Raw genomic sequence first — 25,987 nt, forward strand, 5'->3', positions numbered from 1 at the left:
TATTATTTATACACCACCTACTTCCAAAAAAGATTTGAAAGCAGCTTTTCCAATAAGGACTCTTGCAAAGCTATAAAAAATGTCATTAAAAATTAACAAAGAAAGTTCAGTGACTTGGATTCAGAACTTAGCATGATAAGGACTTTCTAAGATTTGGCAGTGGTTTGTCGGTACGATGGTTTGTTTTTTCAGAAAACATACAAGCTTAAAGACTTCTTAGCTCACTTAGTCTGTGCCCTCTCCTCATGAGTGAGTGATTGTCTTCGGCAGCAGACTGCCCAGCACTGTTCTAGTATTAAGTGAACCAAGTGCTTTCCTCATATTTTCAAAGGTCCACCTGACAAGATTCCTCCACCAACAAGACCTCTACCGACAGTGCCCCCACACCGCTCCGTTCCTCCTGCCGACCCACGCAAGAATGACAGGCCCAAACCTCCTCGGCCTCCCACTGGCAGACCTTCCTATCCTGGAGCCAAACCCAACATCTGCGATGGGAACTTTAACACTCTAGCTATTCTTCGCCGGGAGATGTTTGTTTTCAAGGTAGGAGGCTGTGATTTTTTTTTTTTTTTTTTTTTTTTAACGTGTAGATCAAGTGTCTATGGTGTCGCTTTAGAAAACAAGTTCTCATTCATTCTCGCACCACCTTCCCAGACCTCTCACAGTTAGAAGTTTCAAAAAAGCATCTTAAAAAATAAACGCACAAATGGGCTTAAATGTCTAGCAGAAGATTGCTGTAACATTCTATTTGAGGAATGCATTTATGTCAGCAGAAGCTAAAATGCCTAGAAATGTAAGGGTAAGAAAATGCTGCATGTTACGAACAGATAAAAAAGCATAATTGAAATCATGAATAGGAACTAATAGGGATGATTTACTTGGGAGCTTAGCCACTTCCAGGCACGCTAGCACTGTTCTATCTTTGATTTGCTCATCTTTATGAGATCCCTATGATTCCACTTGACAGTTAGAGCATTGTTTTTTAGAAGTAGTAGTGATCATTTTGTTTGGGGTCTACTGGTAGAAATTTGAGTTAATATGAAACCATCATTTTGATTTTGCAAGTATATGTTATTGTTTTCTTCAGTCAGGCATTTATATACCTGATTTATATTATTTTTTAAAAAGGTCACAAGTAAAACGAGTATTACATTTTGCTAAGTGTGCCTTTTAATGCCATTAGGTTCTCAGACAACACAAACAAGCAGGGTATTCAAGTAAGTTACATAATGAACTTACAAAGTAAGTTTAATGTAATGTTGAAAAGTGAATATGGTGTAATAGTGAAAGATATTTTCTCCCTCAATACTGTAAACTGATCCGAAAAACTGGTGAAAAAAAATATAAGTTTTATGTTGGCATTAGCATATTAAAATAACCACATTTTACCAATACCATCCATTTAAAAAGAAAATAACGTACTCTCTTTTTGGGTAGATGTGAATCAATAAATAATGAAATATTGTCCTACTTATACAGAATTTCCTATCTACCAGAGGCTATACTTGAAAAATATAGATTTCATATAATTTTTAATAGACAAAGTACTCTGTTTCCTTTATTGGAAAACAAGATTGGGATTTGATATAATATGCACAAGAGCATCATACTTTCCAGGAAAAATCGATGCTTTTGTTCAAACACATGAATACATTTTTGAATTCTATAAATGCTCTGCAATGCTTAATTAGATATCTCCCATTCAATTTAAGTAGATAAATAAATTCAGATTCAAGGAGTAAAAATAAAATCTCTCTCTCTCTTTATATATAGCTACTCATTGTGGCTCAGCCCACAGCAAATAGTTGAAATGAAAACAAAATGCAGTCATTTGTTTATTCTACAAGACACCAAATGACATTTGAAGGATTTTGTTTTCTCCATTTTGGCCAAATTCCAACATCCTGGCTTTATACCCTGATATAGTCATAGCAACAAAGTGATAAACTTATCTGAGAATGTGATGTTAAATGGACTCTGGGTATATCCTTTCCATCCTTCCTATCTGTCTAACTAGATGGCCAATCTCAGGAAAGACTGGTATCCTCAAGTGTAATAATCATTTTCACCAGCTTTTCTGCTCTTTACACTGGGAGTGTTCTGGATTGACAAAATGACGTCTTGTGATCACTGGTTCCTGGAATCAGGAATGGATAAAAAGCACATAGACCAGCTCTCACGTAGAATATAGTAGCCACTATTATTAATATCAAAACAGGTATATGAAAAATATGAGTAAGGTCTGTTTCTCTAACCTCTAATGTTACCTTGGATTCCTTAATCAAAACTCTATAGGACAGAGTTCCTAAACTCTAACTGAATTCAGTTTTTTTCCACTGGTCCTTGCCATCTTTCTAATAATAATTACTATTGAGAATATCTTCTGATAGGCATCGCATTCTTTTTAATCTCCACTTACTTGATGGATTTTTGTATCACATTACTTGATAATTTTCATACTCATCTCCTCTTTTGTATAATGCCACGGGTAGTTTACTAGGCACCGGGGATGTATAAACAGAAGGTAGCACCTCTGTCTTTACGGAGCTCATATTCCAGGAGTGAAGACAAACATGAACTTAAGTACTTTCAAGATGTAGTAGTAAAAGGTGCAACATGGACATGAAGAGAAAGTACTGAAGTCCAGTTGAATAATTCAAGAAACCTTGACTGAGAAAAAGCTTATGCTGAATTATTAGAGAAAAATTTCTTAGGCATATTAAAGAAATTAGTATTTGATATACTAAAAAGTTGGTGTATTGAGGGAGAGATGATAGACATACTAACTGTAGCGCAAAATGACAAATGATATAGATTGGAAATAAACAAGAAAGTATGATTGAATGATACCTGCTTTTTTTTTTTTTTAAAGATTTTATTTATTTATTTGACAGACAGAGATCACAAGTAGGCAGAGAGGCAGGCAGAGAGAGAGGAGGAAGCAGGCTCCCCGCTGAGCAGAGAGCCCGATGCGGGACTCGATCCCAGGACCCTGAGATCATGACCTGAGCCGAAGGCAGCGGCTTAACCCACTGAGCCACCCAGGCGCCCCAAATGATACCTGCTTTTAATTAATAGCTACTAAGGACTGGGTAACTAATGTGTCCTTGAATGTACATAGGGACTTTACATCCATAATCTCTAAACCTGATAATAACTCTGCAAGATGCACAGAATTCTCTGTTTCACAAATGAAAAAACTGAGAATTAGAAAAGTTAAGTTGTCTGAGTTACAAGGTTTGTAAGAAGTAGTAGTCACTAGGTGAACGCAGGTCTATTTGATTCTAAAATCTGTGTTTTTTCCCACTAAGCTTTGCTACCTGAAACAGTAGGGGAAAGTTCATGAAAGGTGGTAGGCTTTAAATTATATTTTAAAATAGTAAATATGCAAGAAATATTTATTGGGCTCCTACTGTGAGATGCTGTTTTAGGCACTGGCCATGTGGTAGTAAACAAAACAGCTAGACCCTGGCCTCTTGGAGCTTACATTCTAGCTTTCGAAGTGCCTCACACAGAGGTTCCCCGTGGGTCACTGAACCATGTGGGAAAGCATCCACAAATTCTGTTTTCCTTTACTAATAACTGCTGGCCCCCTAAGTTATCCCTTTCTACCTAAATAGACTAGACTAACTTTACCTCAAATTAATGCCATTTCCCTGTACCTATTCTACTTGCCTAAAGTTGTTCTCTGCCAGTCTCTCTGGTGCATGCCTGCCTTTTAAGTTTTCTTTTAATATACTCATCATTAGTTTTATAGTTTGCTCCTTATCAACTATTCCTTCAAGTATATTTTAAGACACCCACTCTTTGATCTCACTTTTACTCATGCAACTTGATTCTCTACTGTTCTTCAGTACAGATTCTCCTCACAAATTAAAAACCTCTTCCTCTCCTCAACCCTTACCCAAGCAACACTCATTTCACTTTGGTTTTAATATTTGGGGCTTCCTTGCAAGCCTCTGCTTATCTAAAGCTCCCCTCCTCAATGTCTTCCACATGTCCTACCCTCTCCAACTATTCTTCAACCCCAAATCTCTTTCTAGCGATTTTTTATATTTATTCTCTACATTCAATTAGCATGTTTTAAATTTCTATCTTCTCTATTTCTCATGGTAGCGCACTCCTTAACTAGACTATAAACTTGTTCAAAGCAGGGATTGGTTCACATGGGCTTCATAATGCTCAAGCTAATGAATAAGGATCTCAGTATAAGAATTAGCTAATGAAAACAGAGCTACTATTGTGTTTATATAACAGTAATCAACCAATATGTCATTACTGAAAATATTATATTCTGGTAGTTTGTTATTCCTTTCCCAAAGATTTCCAGGAGTATGATTTACTTAAAATCTGTGTGTATGTTTTTACTTAAATTCTGAAGATCTAGATATAAGTAAAAGGTAACATCATCAGATAATTTTAGGAGCCTTTCTTTAGAATGTTAGTAGTAGCGTAATTCCTTTTGGGAGCAAGTGTCCTCTTAAGAGATTCGATTTACAATGAGCTTTGCAGACACTCATTTATTTGAAGTGAGTTCACCTGGATATGTTTCTAAATGGAAATATAGTAAGCAGTACATATATGTAATATAACACATATTTTAATTTTATATATATGTATACATATGTGTGTGTGTGTGTGTGTGTGTGTGTGTGTGTATTTCTGTCCTATCCTATAGATAAAATCCTAGCTATATTCACATGAGAAAGTTAAGCCTTCCATGCAGCTTCATAATCTTTGGGGAACGTAAACCATGTAAAGTGAGGAAATGAAAATTAAAACAAAATACCAAGGAACAGAAGAATAAAATAGTGATACAACAGAAGTTTTCCTTCTTCTACAGAGGTGATTTCTTAAGAGTGTTCCCTACAGAGCTTATACTGTGTGTATCACAGGAGCTGCTGTTGTGACTAAGCTGACAACAGGAAGAGCTGATCGTTCACATGAAGACTCAAAGTTCTCTTGGACTATAAGATAAAAGCATTGACTGTTTAGCTATTTTAAAATAGATAGGTGTAAAATAGGTGTAAAAGAAAGCAGTATTAGCCAAACTTGTATAGGGTGTGTTTCAGCACACAATATTTTGTGATATGGGAAAGAATGCAGTAGTAACTATTCTTCCTGAAATTAAAGCTAGGAAGATAAACTGTACACACACCTGGAGTTCTTTTAGCATCTGCAGACACGTGCATGAGCGCGCACGCGCGCACACACACACACACACACACACACACAGGTTTCATTTGGCAGCTGACCAGTTCTATTAAGGGGAACACAGGCCAGTGCTTTATAGTAAAGCTAGAAATGACAGTGTTAAGAGGCAGAGCTTTCATGGAATAGCATTCGTGGAAGTACAGTCAAGTGTCTTCCCAATTAGAGAAGAGCAAGGCTTAAGGCTCTTAAGGAAAGCATTTCATTGTTTACTAAGAAACACACACACACACAACAAAAGAAAGCAAACCAACACAGAAAGCACTTGGTCCTTTTGTTTCCTAAGTTCTTGTCCATTCATGTTTATTCATCACAAAACTATGTATTCTTAAACATGACCATCTTCACTTATGACTACCTACTGAAAAATCATAGTTCCTTTTATTTCCATAGAAACAGATCTGTCCAGATTCTGCCCTTATTAATACTAGCTTAACTTCCATTGAAAGTACAATGTCTCATTAACCAAGCCTAGTAAGTACAGGGTATGACCCAATTTCATCTGCAAGATGGTGGTTTTGTTTCATAAAAGAAGATATTTTATGAGAGACAGAGAGAGAGAATGAGATTCAGGGCGTGGGGAAATGAGGAGACATTGCACAAAGAGTAAAACTTTCAGTTATAAGTCCTGGAGACCTAATATCCAGCATGGTCATTGTAGCTAATAAAAATGCATCACTTACCTGAAATTTGCTGAAGTAGATCTCAGCGTTCTCACCATAAAAAAAAAAAAAGAAAACTAGGTAACTATGTAAGGCATGGTAGGTCTATTAGTTTGATTGTGGTAATCATCTCACAATGTACACTTATAACTTATATAACAGTGTATACTTATAACAAATTGTCAAGTTGGATACCTTAAATACACACCATTTTATTTGTCAATAGACAAATAAAAAGCTGGGGCAAAAAGCTAAGGTTCTTTCAGTTGCCCACAAGGCTCCGTAATCCCTGCATTTTGCTTGACCTCTCTGGTCTCACCCCCTCTTTTCTTTGTCTGCTCATTCTTACTCACTCAGTGCCAGGCACCCTTGTCTTCCTGCTGTGTTTGAACTTGCCAGGCACTCCTGGCTTTGTGGGTCTTTCCCTGTCAAATACCAAATATTCGTGTACCTTCCAGATTTCTGTGGCGGTTTGTAAAGCAGCAGCAGGCTATCTCCAATCTCTATTCCTGTGCAGTCTCCTGTGACATAGGTCTGCATGGGGCTAGATACATGAAAGGAAACAACAATATTTGTAGAATTTCAGAAGAGTTTATCGTGGTTTATATAAACTTGGTGCCATTTTTGTTGGAGAAATTCTCTCCAAGCTCTTAACCTAATGATGTCATTCATTCTTGTTTCATACGTTTATGTCCTTGTTTCCATCAGCATGGGATAATGCTCACTTTTAGACATTAGAGATAGACTTGGAGTCAGATCCCATTTGTCATAGGCTCCAGACAAGAACTGGAACTACTCCTGTATTTACTGGTGGATTGTGCCATGCCATGAATGTAGCAGACAATAAATATTCTTAAAAATATCTCTGAGCTTATTTTCCTTATCTATATAATGGCTAACAAATTCCATCATAGGTATATAGTAAGCTCCGAAAATGGTAGCTTTTTTTGTCCCAAGACAGACTTGGCATTCGGAATTACTCATTATATTCATTAACTCACATTCCCATGTTGTTTGAAATTATTTTTAAAAAAATAACTTTTAGTGGCACCTGGCTCGCTCAGTGGGTTAAGCCTCTGCCTTCGGCTCGGGTCGTGATTTCGGGGTCCTGGGATCCAGCCCCGCGTCGGGCTCTCTGCTCAGCGGGGAATCTGCTTCCTCCTCTCTCTCTGCCTGCCTCTCTGCCTCCTTGTGATTTCTGTCTGGCAAATAAATAAATTAAATCTTTTAAAAATAATAATAATAATAACTTTTAGGTGAGTAAAGATCACAGAAAATGGCTGTAATTTATATTTTTAAGGGAAAGGAATGGAATGGTTTGTGATTGTTGTTGTTCCTATCACCTTTTTCAATGAAATAATTTAAAATATTCTGTTGTCACAGGGGGGTACATGGGTGGCTAGTCAGTTAAGCATCTGACTGTTGGTTTCTGCTCTGGTCATGATCTCATAGGTTCTGGGATCAAGCTGGTCTGGGTCATGCTCTGTGCTGAGCGGGGAGACTGTGTGAAGATCTTCTCCCTCTGTGCATCCCCCTATTCATGCACTCTTGTTCTTTCTCTCTCTCAAATAATTTAATCTTAAAAATATATACATTTGGTTGTCAGAGAATCCAAAAAGTATTTTATTTTATTTTTTTTTTTAAAGATTTTATTTATTTATTTGACAGAGAGAGATCACAGTAGACAGAGAGGCAGGCAGAGAGAGAGAGAGAGAGGGAAGCAGGCTCCCTGCTGAGCAGAGAGCCCGATGCGGGACTCGATCCCAGGACCCTGAGATCATGACCTGAGCCGAAGGCAGCGGCTTAACCACTGAGCCACCCAGGAGCCCCCAAAAAGTATTTTAAAAAGAAATACTTAAAGAAATTACACAACAGAGGGTAATCTAAAATTACTCTGAGTCATAGTTTGATTCTGTACTGCCAGAAAGTATTAACTGATATTAATAGCATATTGTAATTGGGGCTAGATTCACATTAGACCAAAGGGAACAATCGCCAAGACACTGAAAGCAGAGTATTAATTAAATTTCCTTGTAGTACAAAATCACAGACCTTCAAATATTTTAGGTAAGTAAACATTTTAGGAAACAACTGGAATTATGTGTAATATTGAATTTTAATGTCAATATTAATTGATTTTCAAAATATTTGTATTCTCTATGGCTTAAGATTTACTTCTTGAAATACTTAAATTCTTTACTGATATTTCCTGGCTGTTGGGGCAAGTGTCTAAGTTTTCAGAAGAATGGATTCACAGTCATCTATGTTTCCAAGCTTCTCACTAGTCACCTTATTTTTAGGTAACTTCAAACATTTTAAGCATATATTTTGGATACTTGTTTTGGATTTAGTAAATCTATTTTTATTAATAATATGAAATAGGACATTTAATATATGCTTACAAATAGACCCATAAATACAGAGAACAAATGCGTGTTTGACAGAGAGGAGGGGGTATAGGAATGGGCAAAATAAATGAAGGGGAGTGGGAGGTGCAGATGTCCTATTACAGAATGAATAAGTCACAAGGATGAAAGTACAACATAGGAAATGGAGTCAATGGTATTGTATTAGCATTGTATGGTGACAGATAGTAGCTACATTTGTGGTGAGGACAGCATAAATGCAAATGGTGCAGCCACACTAGAAAACAGCATAGAGGTTCCTCAAAATGTTAAAAATAGAATTATCCTATGATCCAGCATAGAGGTTCCTCAAAATGTTAAAAATAGAATTATCCTATGATCCAGCAATCGCATTACCAGGTATTTATTTGAAGATACAAAAATACTAATTTGAAGGGATACACAGACCCCAGTGTTCATAGCAGCATTATCAACAATACCCAAATTATAGAAACAGCCCAAGTGGCCATCAACTGACACATGGATAAATAAAATATGGTATAGGGGCGCCTGAGTGCTCAGTGCGTTAAAGCCTCTGCCTTCAGCTCAGGTCATGATCCCAGGGTCCTGAGATCGAGCCCCACATTGGGCTCTCTGCTCAGCAGGGAACCTGCCTCCCCCTCTCTCTCTGCCTGACTCTCTGCCTGTGTGTGATCTCAGTCTGTCAAATAAATAAATAAAATCTTAAAAAAAGAGAGAGAAAGAAAATATGGTGTATATGATATGTGGAATATTACTCAGCCATAAAAAAGAATGAAATCTTTTTGCAACAGTGTGGATGGAGCTAGACAGTACTATGCTAAGCAAAATAAGCCAGTCAGAGAAAGACAAATACCATATGATTTCACTTACATGGAGAATTTAAGAAATAAAACAAATGAACATGAGGGGGAGAAAAGAGAGGAAACCCATGAATAAGACTCTTAACTACAGAGAACAAACTGATGGTTAGCAGAGGGGAAGTGGGTGGGGGATGGGTTAAATAGGTGATGGAAATTAAGAAAGGCACTTATGAAGAGCACCAGGTATTGTATGTAAGTGCTGAATTACTAAATTCTACACATGAAACTAATATTACACTGTATGTTAACTAACTGGAATTTAAATAAAATACTAAAAAAAAAAATCACTATGTTGCACACCTGAAACTAATGTAACATTGTGTGTCAACTATATTTCAATGGAAAAAAGTTAAAAATTACATATATATCTTTGTTTCCAGTGCATATATGGGAGACTAAACTATGTTTTATCATGTACAGTTTGATATAAATTTATAATATGAATAGACAAGTTCCATATAGTCATGCAAAAGTGCTTTCTGAAAGTATATTGTGAGCTAATTTGAAAAACGCTCACTCCAAGCAATACCAATCTTTCTATTCTACAATTATGAGTAATCTAAGTCTTTTCAATATCAAAATAATTTTATTCCATTTTTATCATAATCTACAGCTTTATACTGAGATTTTTACAAAGAAAGTGTTCACATTCACAATTTATTGTTCATAGCACTTTTACTTTAATGCAAGATTAATAAGCGGTTTATTACAAGATTTATACTGTACATACAAAGTATGTAGATTTTCCCTTATTTTAAAAGTTTTAAAAATAGCACTTCTCCAATTTTTTTTCTTTTATATTTGGCATTTGTGACTGTGCTACTTTTGACCTCATGTATATCTATATTTTTAAAGATTTTATTTATTTATTTGACAGAGAGAGATCACAAGTAGGCAGAGAGGCAGGCAGAGAGAGAGGAAGGGAAGCAGGCCCCCTGCTGAGCAGAGAGCCCAGTGTGGGACTCGATCCCAGGACCCTGAGATCATGACCTGAGCTGAAGGCAGAGGCTTTAAACCACTGACCCACACAGGCACCCCGACCTCTTATATTTCTATAAAGCAAAAATGAGACTTTATTTTTTCCATTCCCTTTTTAAACTTTCAGTTAACAATATTGTGATTATCATTGTGCTTTGTGGAGTATATGAAGTTATTTAAACAGCTCTTCAGCCAGCTCTTCAGAATTTCTTGAAGCATCTGTTTATCTTTTGCATGTGAAAATATATAAAACATGTGGAAATATATAAAATAGAGGCCAAAGCAATCATTATTTGCAAATTATGTTTCAGTCTACCTCAAAAATTCCTCGAAAATCAGTGCTGGTGATGGTAGGGTAGGGGACTATTAGTGCTGCTAAGAAAGATGTCCTGAACCACAGTCAAAAGTGAAATATAGCTTTTCTAATAAGCACTTTGACTATATAATTGAAAAATATCTTTCCTGATATAAGAAAGTACTCTTAGGATTAAACGTAATTATTGGTACTTGTCCTATTGGCAGTATTGAATACATATTTATTAAATGAATGATATTTTGGGGCACAAGTGTGGCTCAGTCAGTTAAGCATAGGATTCTTGGTCTCAGGTCATGATCTCAGGGTTTTGGGATCGAGCCCCAAGGCAGGCTCCACACTCAGTGAGTCATCTGCTTGAGATTCTGTCTCTCTCTCTACCCTTCCCCAAAACTCTTTCTCTGTCTCAAATAAAAAATAAATAAATCTTTTTTTTTTTTTTTTTTAATGAACAATGTTTTTACTTCTAACTCTATCTTCTCTGCATTTAACTTTGGTGGGGGAGGTTCTTGGCTATTTTGTTCATTTTTCTATGCGTGCTTCTCATGATACTTTAAAGTTTCAGAGCATTATATTATGTTTATTTAAATGACTATTTTAAAGAAGTTATAATTTGTATCAGTAGCAAATGTAGTTTAAACTACAGCATTAGTATATCTTACAGTATATCTAACAGTAAAAAGGAAAGTGTGCATAGTTTCCAGATTAGTAATTCCCTGCATCGTAATTTATCCTGAAATAATAAAGTAAATCTAAAATAAGCAATGATATTCAGGGTACCTCGATGGCTCAGTGTGTTAAGCCTCTGCCTTCATCTCAGGTCATGATCTCAGGGTCCTGGGATTGAGCCCAGCATCAGGCTCTCTGCTCAGCAGGGAGCTTGCTTCCCCCACCCCCTCGCTCTCTCTGTGTCCTATTTGTGATCTCTCTCTCTCTCTCTCTGTCAAATAAATAAATAAATAAATAATCAATCTTAAAATAAAATATAATAAGCAATGATATTAATCACAGCTTTCTTGCCAGTAGGAGAAAATTTGGCAAGCAACCCAAATTATCTGGCAACATGGTAGTGGTATAGCAAATAGTATATCATCCCAAAGAAATATAATATTTAAAAGGTTAATTAAAAGGAGAATGTATGAAACAATAGAACATGATTATGATGTATACACAAGTGTAAAATAGTAAAATTTAAAATTTTACATAACATGAATTGCATTATTTGAAATATGTATTGACAAAACAGGGAAATTATAGAAAAATTATGTTAGACAAATCTTAGAATGATGGAATTGTGAGTAGGTTTTCAAAATCTGGAGTGTAGTGATATTATATATACATTCCATAGCTCAAAATGTAGTGGCATAAGAGAACTTCAGTAATGGTGAAAGTTGTACATATTAAGTGACAGTGAAGCCATATCATTTCAAAAAATACAAGTAGGCAAAAGCTATTAAAGTATTCAATGACTTTTACCTTGGACTGTGACAAAAAATGTCCTTGTTCAAAATTGCAGTAACAACTTTCAATAATATAATTTAACCTGGCTAGCAAAGATGTCCAATTAGATGAGGATTATTCCTTAATCCTGATTTAGGATTAGCCTCTAGTGAATCAAGCTCACTAAATATTTTCTTTATCTACAGTTTTGCCATTTTATAGGCACCATGGTGAGAATTTTTTCAGTTCACTATGGAAATAATTTAAAATCATGCAAAGGGACGTGATATTTGACTGTTAATCCAGAGTACTATTAATTTATATACCATGAGGACTGCCATATAGCAATGTTTGTCAGTTCAATAAACACTGATGAACTATAGGCTGTTCAAGGCACTGAGCACAGAGACTGGTACACAACAGCTGTTCAGGTAATTTCAGCAACTGCTCTTATTGTTTTAATAGTTGTTATTATTATTAGCACTGTCAATGTTGTGAAAAGCTCTATGGTTGACCTTAAAGAGGAGTCTAGGGGCGCCTGGGTGGCTCAGTGGGTTGAGCCGCTGCCTTCGGCTCAGTTTATGATCTCAGGGTCCTGGGATCAAGTCCCGCGCCGGGCTCTCTGCTCAGCAGGGAGCCTGTTTCCTCCTCTCTCTCTATCTGCCTGCCTCTCTGCCTACTTGTGATCTCTGTCTGTCAAATAAATAAATAAAATCTTTAAAAAAAAAAAAAAAAGAGGAGTCTATGACAACAGTCCTTGCTCTTAAGAAACTAACTACTGGTACTCTTTTAATCATTCTTTTTTTATTCTTTAATGAAGTTTTGACTGGCTACCAAAGAATAGCTAGACATTGGGAATGATGTGATCACCAGGTCATCCTCAGTTCTTTCCTTCAGTGAGATAACAGTCTAACAGAGGAGATATCAGTCACTAAATCACCATAACGCATCACGATGTTCTGTAATAGGCTAAGTACGGCACAGAGTGCAGTGAGGACACAATGGAAAGCCACATAAACTGGGAAGGACTTCTGGGAGAGAGCATCTAATCTGGATCGGTAAGAGCAATGTAAAGTTAGCCAAGCTCAAGCCCAGCAATGTAAAGTTAGCCAACCCCCAAGAAGGGGTCTGGTACAGTAGGAAGCTAATCAAGTTTGTTTTAAAAACCAAAGCAAGGAAATTTAAAAACAAGGCTGGAGAGACACAAGTGAGACTCCTTCATAAAGCAGCCTTATATGCCCTGTTGAGAACTCAAGGCTTATATGGGCTTATATGACCCATAAAGGGTCTTATATGCCCTGTTGAGAACTCAAGGCTTGGTTCTGCAGTCTAGGTTAACTGGCCAGCAGACTTGACCCAGGAGTGACTAGGTAGGAACAGAACGTAGGGAATAGAGCTAATGAGAACCACTGAGCAAATGCTGGCTCTCGGGAGTGGAGCTGCTTAAAGCAAGACTGAGTGCAATTCCTAAAAGCTGGAATTGAAGACAACTAGCAAAACAGGGATCTGAAGATCAGGACAAAAGAGCAGTTCTAAGAGTGCTGCTCTAGGAATGGGTGGCTGGACAATGAGTAACGGGGCCAGGACTGAATCTGAAAGCAAACAAACAAATAAATAAATAAATAAGCAAGCAAGCAAGCTTTCCTTTAAATGTCACAGGGAGCTGAAATTATGAAGGGCTCAGAGAGGGCCAAAGAACAAGATGTCCTACCAGGAACTGGGTGGAAAAAGTACCAGGTCTTTCAAGAATATTAAAAATATTGAGACTTCTTTGTAAGAAGGAAGTTACAGTGTTTCCCTTTCTCTGTAAAAATATTCGTTACTGAAACTTCACTCAAGGAGAGATGCATCATATTCTTAATCTGTCAGGACAGGAAGCATTTTTATGGAGAATTAAAGGTGGTTATTGTGAAAGCACTACTCTTTCGCCTCTCACCTGGAACAGTTGCTGAGTCTTTGCATTCACTTGCTGCACTACTTGTGAAGTGCTATGCTTTGTAGCAGTTACCGGTGAGAACATTAAAATGCAAACAAAGACCATTTATATACTTGAGCTGAAGCTCAAAGGAACTGGTATAAGAGCTGGCCACTTACACATAAATGTCCTCTTCCATAATCCTAAAGTCCCTTGGAATAGAGACTAGCATTTCCAAGTTAATGTCAGAATTAGAAATGCTGAAGCTTCTGGTTTATTCCTAAAACTTTGTCCTGTAATACTGTAATTGAGTTAAAATATCTTTATCATGTGTATCAACCTAGTTTCTCTGGAGGATAAAAAATAAATTTTGTGATGAGAATTCTGAACACTATTGAAAAAATATTACAGTTTACTAAATGTACATGTAATAAGGATAATTCCTCTACTTCCCTCTTGGGTATTTTTGGGAGTTTTTTCTTTCCTTGCAAAAAATATATGATATGGGAAATAGTTTATGTAGGAAAATATGGGAAGTAGTAACTGACACATAGTCATATTTAATTAATTTAGTTGAAAATCTGTATGGAGTCTCTGTTGTGTTTAAGAAAATATACTAGGTTAAAGTAAAAATGGAAAACCCAGGCTTTGGATACTTGTATGACCAGGATTCCACAATTAAGCCCGAGTTTCTTCTCTAAGATTAGAATCTTGTGACTGGCCCAAGTGCTACTTGCTTAAAGCGCTTACTACTCATTGTGGGAAACAGACATTAATCACCGAATTAGAAGACAAGTAAAATTATACCTGTAGTAACTTCAAAGAAAAGAAAGTATATGGCGCAGTAAACACATATAAATATTTGTTTTGTTTTAGTTTTTAAAACCTGATCACTAATATCAGTGAAGGCTTTTCTGAGGAAGAGGTACTTGAAAGAACAATGAGCTATCCCCTATTTCATGTAAGATAAACTATATATTCTGTAGAAAAGAAATTCAGACTAAAAGTTAGAGGCATGGGTTGTGGTGCCAGAATATTGTTAACATGAAGAGCATTTCCTTTTTGGACTATATATTTCAAAGATATCAAATAAGGCAGTAATAGCTAGATAATCCATTTCACAATGAGATAAGATATGTGAAATGTGTTTGAATGTTTAAAAGAGCTGCACTAATGAACGATGTTGCCACGATTGGCACAAATTTTAGAATTTTTTTTTAAGGTATAACACCCAATATGTCACTTCTACAGTTTAAAGTTCACGAAGTCAATATATGTTATATTGGAAGCTATAGGGGTTTTAAAAACTAAGTTTCTAAAGAGCGCAGTTACCAAAGTAACAGTTATCAGGAACAATATGAAACCTGAAAAGTATGACAAATTAAAATCAAGGTTGGGAAGTAAAGTTTTAACTAAATAACCACCCATTTTCCTCATCTTCTTTGGCTTTCACCTAAAGACTTCTGTTTTTCCATAGTGAATAAACTGATTCTTATATTCTTCTTCGAATATGTATATACCTTGGCTCTTTTGAAGCATTACATAAGTTAGATTTTATGAAAATAATTAATTTTGAATATATCCCTTATTTTACAGCAATTCTAAGAAAAAATTGATATTTTAATAACAGATCACTTATTTTGCTATAATTATGGTGATTAAGGTAAACAGTTCATCCTAAAGAACACATGCATTTATTATTCATTGAATGAGAGCAAGATAATGGTCATATAATTCTATCGACATCTAAAACTTTTCATAAGTTTACCTGTAATTTTCTTTACAAATTTATAAACTTATTTACTTATTTTGGTTTTGTTTTTTATATAGGTAAATTGCTTTTCCTAACACTGCACTTGGATTTACTCTCACATCAAACTTAGAGCTGGGTCATGTTGATACTGGGCGCTAAAATTGTTTTCTACTTTGCTTTCCTTTTCTTAAAAGTCAATGAATGAATGTTAAGAATTTCCAACTAAGTGTTTGGTTTCAGGGTTTTGTTTTTATTTTTAAATTTGTAAATCTGTCCTTGAGCCTTGAATTAAATACTTTCGTAGGCCAAAAGGAGGTCTGGCCTTTTGCCATGGGCTTTATGGAGCTATTCCCTGTCATACCTGATAGCGGAGTCTTTGTTTAGGGAAAAAAATGTGATTTAGGGTGGGTAGAGGTTTTGGGTTATGTGGTATCCATTGACCTAGATACTGAATCCAGTCATGTGGACAGCCAATCAATCAGACATGCCTGCAAAATAAAGGACTAATAAAACTCAAGACACTGAAGCTCAGGTGCCCTTCCCTGTTTGGCAGTAGCCCATGGATATTGTCATACACTGATACCAGCATGGTAATGCACCCCTAATGGAAGCTTCTCAGATGCTATCTACAAATCTCTTCCTTTGGTTGAAATTTTTTTTTTTTAAGATTTTATTTATTTATTTGACAGACAGAGATCACAAGTATGCAGAGAGGCAGGCAGAGATAGAGAGGAGGAAGCAGGCTCCCCGCTGAGCAGAGAGCCCGATGCTCTGGGATCATGACCTGAGCTGGAGGCAGAGGCTTTAACCCACTGAGCTACCCAGGCACGCCCGTTTGGTTGATTTTTGATCTGCATTCTTTCCCTGTAAGAATTAAAACCTTAAAGTATAATAGTTTCCAGTGATTTGGGGGTTTTTGGTTTTTGGTTTTTGGTTTTTGTTTTTTAGTGTTCAAATCTTAGAATGTTTTTGGAACCCCTGAACTTGTAGTTGGTGTGAGAAATAAGAGTGGTTCAGTGCAGAGTCTTTCCTGTATCTAACTTTATAGTTGGACCTTACCTTCTTGTAGTTGGGGTCAGAAGCTTAGGAGGTCTTGGAAATCTGAGGACTATATGCTCTTAACTTCAGTTTGGTTAATTCTAGGAATTTGATAATATCCAAATCCCCAAAATTTCTTCATCTCAGTGACAGCTCCACATTCTTCAGTTTAAATTCATGTTCTGAAAAATAAATAGCTTATAATGTATCATCTTTTCTACTAGAATACCTTCTTGAATCTGAACATAGCTTTGTAGTTCTTTAGCAAACTTATATGTAAATTTCCCTATGGTTGGTTTTCATTTTCAGATTGGAAAGATGGGGTGTTCTCATGTCCCAAGGCATGTCCCAGCTATTCCCATAGTTTGAACAGAATGTTTGAGTAGCATGAATTATACATAGAAACAATCCTTGGCAACTTATTTACTAAGGATACATACAGATCGTATTCTGATTTAACTTAAGCATAAGTTGTTTTTTTTTCTTTCAAATAGTAAAAATTTTAAACTAAAATCATTAAACATTTTCCCCAATTTGGTATATCAAAACTCATATTAAAAGTTAATTCACAGGGGAAAACAACAGTTAGTTCATAGGAAAAGTTAAAATAACTGATTTTCCAATAGAGATTCCTAAAAGGCCTATGGCAGGTGACCTCAAATATTTAAAACACTGCAGTATGAAGGGGGCATATTCTGGGTATGTGTGGAGGTAGAATAGGAACCAATATTAGGAAGGCAGAGTTTGCCTCAATAATGTCCCTCACACTGAAACTGTCACTGCTGAGGCCATATGCTCAAATTTCAAAGACTGAGGTTAAGATTGCTCTACTGAACCTGATAAAGATGATCACGTTCAGTGTTTTCAGTGTTAGAACTTATAATTACTAAGATATTTTCTCATGTTTCTAATGACGAGTGAATCTGGGAATTTAAAAAAAAATTGATACATATACACTCACACAGCTCCACGTTTAGATGGTACTTGGAATAGGAGGTTGTGACTTTCAGGTGAGAGTTGAATATTTAATGAAGTCTCTCAGCCTTCTCATTGCCTGCTGGGAAGGCTTCTAATCAATCTCCTTAACAGGGGCTATCTCTGGACACAACACTTAGTCTAGCAATAAATTCTATACCTCAGATGAAAGACCCAGGAACTTAATTCCCTTGTTTTTTGAACTAATTCTATTTATCTTGTTTATTTTTAAAAACACCAAAAGGCCAAAAGCAAATGCAGTGATCCTCTAAGGAAACAAGAAAGCAGGAAATAAAATTCTCAGTTTTGATCAAAATGTCATTAGCATTTGAATTTGAAATAAAGACACTTGAAGTACTGATTCATTTTAATACGTTGTAGCCAAACAGGACATTTTTACAGTTTTTTAAATTAGTGATACAGTGTATTAAACATTTCTTCCTTAATATCCCTGTGGGATCCAGGGAAACAACCCATAATCGGATTCTGTAGTTCTTCACCGAAACTTCCAAGTTGTCCCAATAAACCAGAGTTAAGAGTCTCTAAAAAGTCTCATGTCAGTTTACATCAGGCTCTCTGCCAATTAAATTGTTCCCAACTCAAGAAATACCTTTCTTTTTTCAAGCTGTCTGAATTTTACATTTGTGAATAAGAGATTATAGACATAAGCAATGAGTACTGTACAATAACCTAAATAAATGTCATTTTGACTATTTTTTTTCCTTTAATGATATTTTAGGAATAACGTTATCTGTTTGGAAACCTTATAAGATACAAATAGTAAGAAGTTGTGTGCAGTAAAAAGTTTAACAAGTTATAATTGGCTGTTTTATACCTCTCTCTTATTTATTGCTCTAGTCCCAATGTCTAGCAAAGCACCTAGCCTTTGGAGGTGAAAAACAAGTCATTATTAAATGAATGAATTCTAGATAATCAGTTACTTGAAAAGTCTTTTAATGGTCAGCTAATAACTTGACCATGTTATTCAAGAAGACACTTTCAGAGACACCCTTACATTTTCATAGAATCATTTGATAATTAGGCCTAGATTCATATTTAAGGTCTATACTCCGTTTTGAGTTATATTTCATGAAAGCAGAAAATCATCATACAAACAATACTCACTAATTCATCAAGAGGGGTTTCTGTTGTTGCTCATCTTTTAAATATTTGTAAATAGAATGGTCACTCCTATCAATTTTCATTAAGTTTTAGCAGAGCTGAAAGCTTGTTGACAAACCCCATTTTCCCTATAGTTTTATGTCTAAACTGAGAGAAACTCAAAACTTCCATTCTGTAAGGTGTTGGTGTTATATATCTCTAAGATCCTAGGTCACAGAGATAAGTGAATTACCCTGATATACAGAAGACCAAAGCCAGAATCCAGAATCAAAACCAGAACTTGTCTGTACTCCTTACTAAGCTATTTGGCTTTGTCTTCAGTGGCAAAAGAAAAAAAAAAAAACCTTTGGACATTTCAGTCTGTCTGTAATTATAATAATTACAATAAACTTGCAAAAATTTTAAGGCAATTTTCAAGGCAAAATTAATAGTTTTAAAATACCTTTCAGCAAATTGTTGCCTTCTTTTCCGCTATACCACTAACCATCGCCAGTAGTAAAATATTAATGTACTGTAAAATCTGTGAAGCTCTGCCTTTTATTTTTGTACCTAATCAACTCTCTCTATAATTTTGTAACCATGTGGCCCACCCTGAATTACCGTTGCAAGCTATATGCATTAATAATATGGAAACTACAGGAATGAAATAAGTCTTTGAAAGTGGTTACGAAGGCCAAAGAAAGAAAACTGAAAACCTTTTGACAAGCAGTTTCTGAAGCTGCTGACATTCCTTTAAAGGCTTTTTCATGTTGGCACACAGAGAGGCTTTGCAGAGCACACCAAGTAAAACCTATTAACTGCCACTCCAGTACAAGGGACTAACAGTTTTCCATGAGACCTGGAAAGAAAATGGACAAACTTTCCTATTGCTGACCTTTCAGTTTAAAATTGTGTTTTTGAAGTGTTGGATGAGGGAAAGAAAGACATAACTTCATTTAGGATGTGTTGTTGGTCAATATCTACCTCTTTTATTTCCTTGAGAGCTGTGTATTGCAGTGACATACATATTTTATAAATTATAGAAGTAAAGAGATATTTTGAACACTGGGTCCTTAAACTAAAGAATAATCAGAACATAGCAAGAGGGAAAAAAGTACCTTTTTTTTTTTTTTGGTTATCTCATGTTTTACATTTTGATCAATAAAAACTTTTGAAAATAAAGCAGTAACCCCTCTTACTTGGCATTGAAAACAATGTAAACTTAAAAATTAGTTAACAATAACATTATCTAATACTCTTTTTTACTGTTCTAATTGCTATCAAGAATTTCAGATAATTATAATTTTTTTAGAAATTAGTCTACAAATTAATAATAGCACAAAAATAATCTTAATAAATTATTTTGGTAGTAATAATATATGTAAATAAAATCCTATGGTTATCTTTCATGTATTTGTTATTTGCAAGGATTTTGTTGAGTTATATAAGGGAAAGTAATGTAGAATAGTTATTTTAGAGTTAAAGCATGTTTGGGGAAAATAAATGAATATAATTATCCTACATTAAAATATACCATCATGCTGCCCCAAAAACCCACAGTATGTGGTTATGTTGTACATGAAATAAAGAGTTCTTTCTGTTATTTCCAGTAACATATTCCATTCTGGTCTAGGCCCAAGATAGACCCGCCTTATGCTAAATAAATGTTATGGTACTTCATATTAAAGTGAGAACTCAGTGTGAGTTTTGGGCAGAGACTGATACAGCATATACAGATTGTTTTCTTAAAGGTCTTTAATTACGCATTTCAGACATGAAACATATATAGATAGCATCACTGAAGTTGCTAATATATACATGAAAATAAAAGGGAAAAAAACACTATTAAGGGTTGCATTTTATGTTCAGCAGTAACCCAGACATTCCTGAAACAAGGCATAAAGCTTCAGCATTTGTAATCTGCCTATCCACATAAGATGTAAAATGATGTCTCTTCTTGAAAAATGCCATTTTGGGGTTATTTAAAAATATCAACAATTATTTGTGTTATTTTTTGAATTTTAAAAATCTTGTACATTAAATTGCATTTGTAAAATATGCAGAGAACCACCAAAATCTGGATATAAAAGAAAATTAAGGGAGTGTAAATCAGAATTGCATTGTACTTTGAGATGCTAAAAATGTCTGGGATGGAGACCAACTGTTATTCAGTGGAGAAAGTCACTGTGTTTCAAGGTATAGTCCTTGGCTTTATGGGCAGTCTGCTTCAGTAGTTCAGGCTCTAAAGAATTCAGTTAACAAATTAAAGTCACAAAAGACTGGCTGATGCATGAGCTAAAATGACAACTTATCAATTTATAGTAATAATTATAATTATCACAAAAAAATGCTTAAGAAAAATTTTCACTATAAGCCATAGAATAATCAGAAGGCTGTTTCTGAAGCAGTTGGACAATCCTAATGGTGTCCTTGGAGTCATCATTTTTTGATAGCTTGATACTCCCAGAGTTAACTGCTAGCACATAGCTGAAATTGTACATGGTTACATCAGTTAAGTTTTCCAGATATATACTCCCTAGTATTGAATCCCCTCACCAAAATATGCCTACTTGTACCTTCTTTTCTAGACAACGTACAGTCAAAATCACCCATTTTGAAAACTTCCACTTACAATGTTAACTAACTTGAATTTAAATAAAATCTTGCAAGAAAAAAAATTAAAGAAAACAAAATTTCCACTTAACAGAGGATTTCTTTAGAATAGTGAGGATCTGAGACTTACATACCCTTATCATTTTTCAATAGATTTGCCTCTCCAGTTTCCCCAAGAGATACCCTCCATCTCTTGAGTGTGTTATTGTTCCAGATGGCCAGTCTCATCGATTATAAGCCAACTTCTTATTTAACTTTCATAAAGGTAAATTATTTGTATAAATATAACTCTGAAGTTACCACATTTCAAATATAAAGTTTGGAGATTAATAATAAAGATCAAATGGGAGAAAAGAGTAAATGTATTTTTTATTTGGAAAAAATACCTTTATATTTTACAAAATCACATTTTCACCATGAATAACTTTAATCTCCATCTCTTGTCCAATGCATTCATTGATCTGTGTGATAAATATTTATAAGGCTCCTACCTTTGCCTGGCAGCCTTCGAGGATCTGGGATATTGCAGTGAACATCACAAAATCCTTCTCCTGTAACAAGCTTTATTTGAGTGGAGGAGGGACAGTCAAAATCAAATAAATATACACAAGTATGGAAGGAATCAATAAATGCAATGGTGAAAATGCAACAGAGCAATATTATAGTAGTTAGGACTGAAACAGGGGGATGGGGCTAATGTAGTTTAAATGGTCAAGCAGGATTCTCTAAAGGGGCGACATTTTAGTGCAGGTTTAAACAGCAAAATTAACCAGCCATGTAAAGATATGAGGAAATAACATTCCTGTTTGACTCACAGCTAAATAAATAACGTTACGTTTTTGTTTCTGAAAGTTTAGCTATGGTGCCTCCACCTATGATACCACAATTAACATTTCAAGGGACTGGCCCAGCAGAGCTGTAGAAACATTCCAAGTTCCTGATCAATAGTGATAGTGTTTCTGCCACAGACTGGCTCTAGAAACACTAGTGCCTTAGGATTATCTCAGTCAACATTTTCACATAGTCTTGGACCACTACTGCATTTAGGAATTTATTTTATTAGCAATACAGGAGCTTTAAAACAAATCAGGATGTGGGAAAAAATTATAACATTCATCAGGAACTAAAGCAGCACTGTTTAATAAAACTTGCCGCAGTGATGAAAATGTTTTATGTATGTATGATGTCCAGAATGGTAGCCACTAGTTACATGTGGCTATTAGGTACTTCAAATGTAACTAGTGCACTTGAGGAACTGATTTTTTTTAAATTATATTTAAATTAATTTGAATGTAAATAGTACCATGTGGCTAATGGCTACCATATTGACAAAACAGGTCTAGAAAGTTAATTTTAAATAAATGATCAGTGTTTTGGACCATACAAGTTAATTAATTCTTTAAAATTCTTAAGCCACACCTTTGGAGTATTAGAAGAGGTAAAAATGAAACATTTAAGGGCACCTGGTTGGCTGAGTCCCTTGAGCGTCTGCCTGGATGGGGGGGCCCTGCTTCTCCCTCTCCCACTCTCACTACTTGTGTTCCCTCTCGCTGTATCTCTCTGTGTCAAATAAATAAAATCTTTAGAAAAAAAAGAAACATTTATATCTTAATTTACACTTTATGGGTTAAAAGCATATCTTAAACACAATATATTTATAATAAATTAGTCATGTTGCTGCCAGCGCACCTTCTCATTTGTTTTTCCTGTGGCAAAGGCTGAAGTCTAGTTTTCTTTCCTTGACTTTGGAGGTAATGGTGCAATACTCTACATAGGGAAGAACTAAACCAGAACAATATACAAAAAGCTATTAAATTGAAAAGCATTAGTCTCTGTTCCCTTGATGTGTTTTGCATTCACAGTCTTAATTTCCACCATTTCTGACTAGTAAGAAAAAGCAGTGACAGAATCTGATTGAAGAGGAAAAATCTGAAAGGATCTTCTGGGGAAAAAAGTAGGTATTACTGGTGTACCAAAAAAAAAAAAAAGAGAGAGAGAGAGAGAGAGAAAGAATGAATGAATGATAGCATAAAAATATTGCAAAGCAATAGATAATCTGTATTATTTATTGGTCATTAACAGTAGAAAATATCTCACTTTTTATCATAGCAATGACTATTTTATTTACTTATGATTGCTCGTTACTAATCTTAAAAAAAAAAAACCCTGCAGAAATCAGCTATCAAAGTGATAATGAATGAAGTTATTACAGGTGGAAATGCACTTAAGAAGGTTAATAAAAAAGAGGAAGAAAGATTTCCAAGATTTTCCAGAGACAATATAGATAGTTATTCTAGTTTGGCAGATTGAACTCAGTATATATACATGTTTGAGAATGGCTATTGATAGTCACATTAATTTTGTATAAACTGTATCATATGAGACCTATTTAAACCACGAAAGCTAGTAATAATTACCATATTACCCAAGGCCATCTTTTTTTTTTTTCCTCATCTTCAACTTTGGCTTGGAATTGAAAGCAGCAATGCAGATTTTGTAAAGTTCTATAAAAATATATTGTAGGACACATTTTTTAGTATTATCGGTAATACGCAGATAATGTTTTTAATTGCCAAATGACTGATAATTTTTGTTAATGAGTATGAGCACTAAAAGATAGGTGAGCTGGACCATATGTCACCAACTCACTCACTTTATGCAGGAGATAACTCATTATTTTCTTTTCAGAAAATAATATTCTAAATGTTGCCAGATACAAAAAAATCTGAGCCACAAATATCTAACATTCAGAAACATCATATCATGACAATGTTTTTATATTGTTTTTATTTCATTTTATATAGAATATTTAGAATTTAGAGTAAAATGATTCATTTTTTAACATTCATTTAAATATTAACCCTTTTAGTTCAATTAAAATAGTACTTTCTTCATATAATAACCAATAACCAAATTTTCAGGAATAGATATGTGACATAAAGTGAGATTCATCTATATTCATTGTGTTTGTAAAATGAATTACAATTGCAAAATTCTACTTTAACTATACAATAAAAATCAAGAAAAGTTGAAAAGCTCCAAAAAAGATAAATATGAATTTATTTTGGTCTTTATATATAAGTAGAAGACAGAAAAAAATTTAAATTGCTCAAGTAAATGAATTTGAATCCTCTTGAAGAGATGCAAGCAGGGTTACATAGTTTCAATTATACTGAAACTTTCATCTATCTCCCCCAATAGACAAATTTGAAATGGGCATATCAAAAATGATCATTTGAAATACATGCTATATTGAGCAGGGAGGAATTTTTCCAAGACTTAAATATTTTACATAAACTCGTCTTTTTTAACACTTGTTTTTTATTACTTTAACACCTAATTTGCTTATTATTTTCTGCAATATTGATTTGTTCACTTGATATCCTCTCTCAGGAATGTGTGTCATTTTTTAGTGTTTACTACTTTACCTAACTCAAATTCCTTCTTTTCTCCAGGCACTACCAATGTGCTGCCCTCCAAAAATCCCTAAGGCTTTCTTTTCTGACCCTCCCAGGTAGAGCACAATCTCTGTCACACTTCTAATTCTCATTTCTTAAAAAAAAAAAAAAAATTAAGAGACTTATTTGAAAGAGAGAAAGAGAGCACGGAGGGAGAGGTAGAAGGCGGAGATTCCCTGCTGAGCAGAGAGCCCCGGGCAATGCAGGGCTCCAGCCCAGGACCCTGAGATCAGGACCTGAGCAGAAGGCAGATGCTTAACCCTCTAATCCACCCAGGCGGCCCCATAATAATGAAGTTTTAGGAAATAAGTGAGGTTCGTTGGGGTGAGGTCTGGAGCCGGTGACCAAGAAAGAATTCTTGAGACATCTCTGGTGCAAAATGGTGGTTCACTAAAGCCCGGGCACAAGACCAGACCAGAAAGAACAACGGTACCGCGGTTGTGACAAGTGGCTGATTCTATACTGTGGGGCTGGGCGAGGTAAGGACAAGGGAAGTTTCAAAAGGATTTTCATATGCTAAAGAGGACCTACAAGATACCGGAGACCTTGCCATTGTTAGGTTAAGGTTGTTTTTCCCCTCTAGCAACATATTAACATGAGGATAGTTGGGAGATGCAGGGAACGATGTCACACCTGTGCCACCCTGGAGTGGAGGGAAGGAGAAAGTTGCAGGGTGTCAGCTTCTGCTTGCCTTCTGTTCCCTCATCAGTAGTTCTCATTTCTTTTTACTTACTTTCCTCCTAATTTTAGTCCTTCATGTCTATATCCGTTTTCTTATATATTCTATTTTATTGACCTGACATTGGATGCACCATCGAGCTGCTATCTTTTCATCATTTCATAGTGTATTCTGTGTAGTGGATTCTAGAATTGCCTCTCTTTCCTTAGTTTCCACTCCGCCCGTCTGAGAGTATCCATCTCCATCACCTGCCACTTAAACTTCAGGTTTTCAAACCTCCTTTCCTCTTCTCCCCAAAAGATATGTCCCCTCCTGCCCATCATCACCCTCTGCCTGATGGGGCATAGATTATTTTGTACTCTCCTTTGGTGCATCAACTTCCTTTTCTACACTACCCCTAAAACTTACCTATGAAAGCATAGGCAACACATCCTTCTTTACCCTCAGAAGCTTCTGAAATTCCTCTCAAATTATGAATCTTCCAGCCAAGTGAAAAGAGACATTCTATCTCTTTTATGCAAAAATATTACCATGTTGAACTTCTAGACTTTGTCAAAACATCAAATCCAATATATACTGTGTTTAATATTCTGTCATTAGATTC

At 35.4% G+C, this 25,987-nt stretch overlaps 1 protein-coding gene across 3 annotated transcripts in view; it reads left to right on the forward strand.

The window, feature by feature from the left end:
* Window positions 1-25,987, forward strand: part of MMP16 (matrix metallopeptidase 16) — a 300,135-nt gene that overhangs the window by 213,300 nt on the left and 60,848 nt on the right. For all 3 annotated transcript variants that reach the window (XM_082719649.1, XM_082719648.1, XM_082719650.1), the window contains exon 6: window positions 332-543. In XM_082719649.1, coding sequence (XP_082575775.1) covers window positions 332-543 — 212 coding nt within the window. The remainder of the gene's footprint in view (window positions 1-331; window positions 544-25,987) is intronic.

The sequence above is a fragment of the Mustela nivalis genome, assembly GCF_964662115.1.
Source record: "Mustela nivalis genome assembly, chromosome: 2".
Taxonomy (NCBI): domain Eukaryota; kingdom Metazoa; phylum Chordata; class Mammalia; order Carnivora; family Mustelidae; genus Mustela; species Mustela nivalis.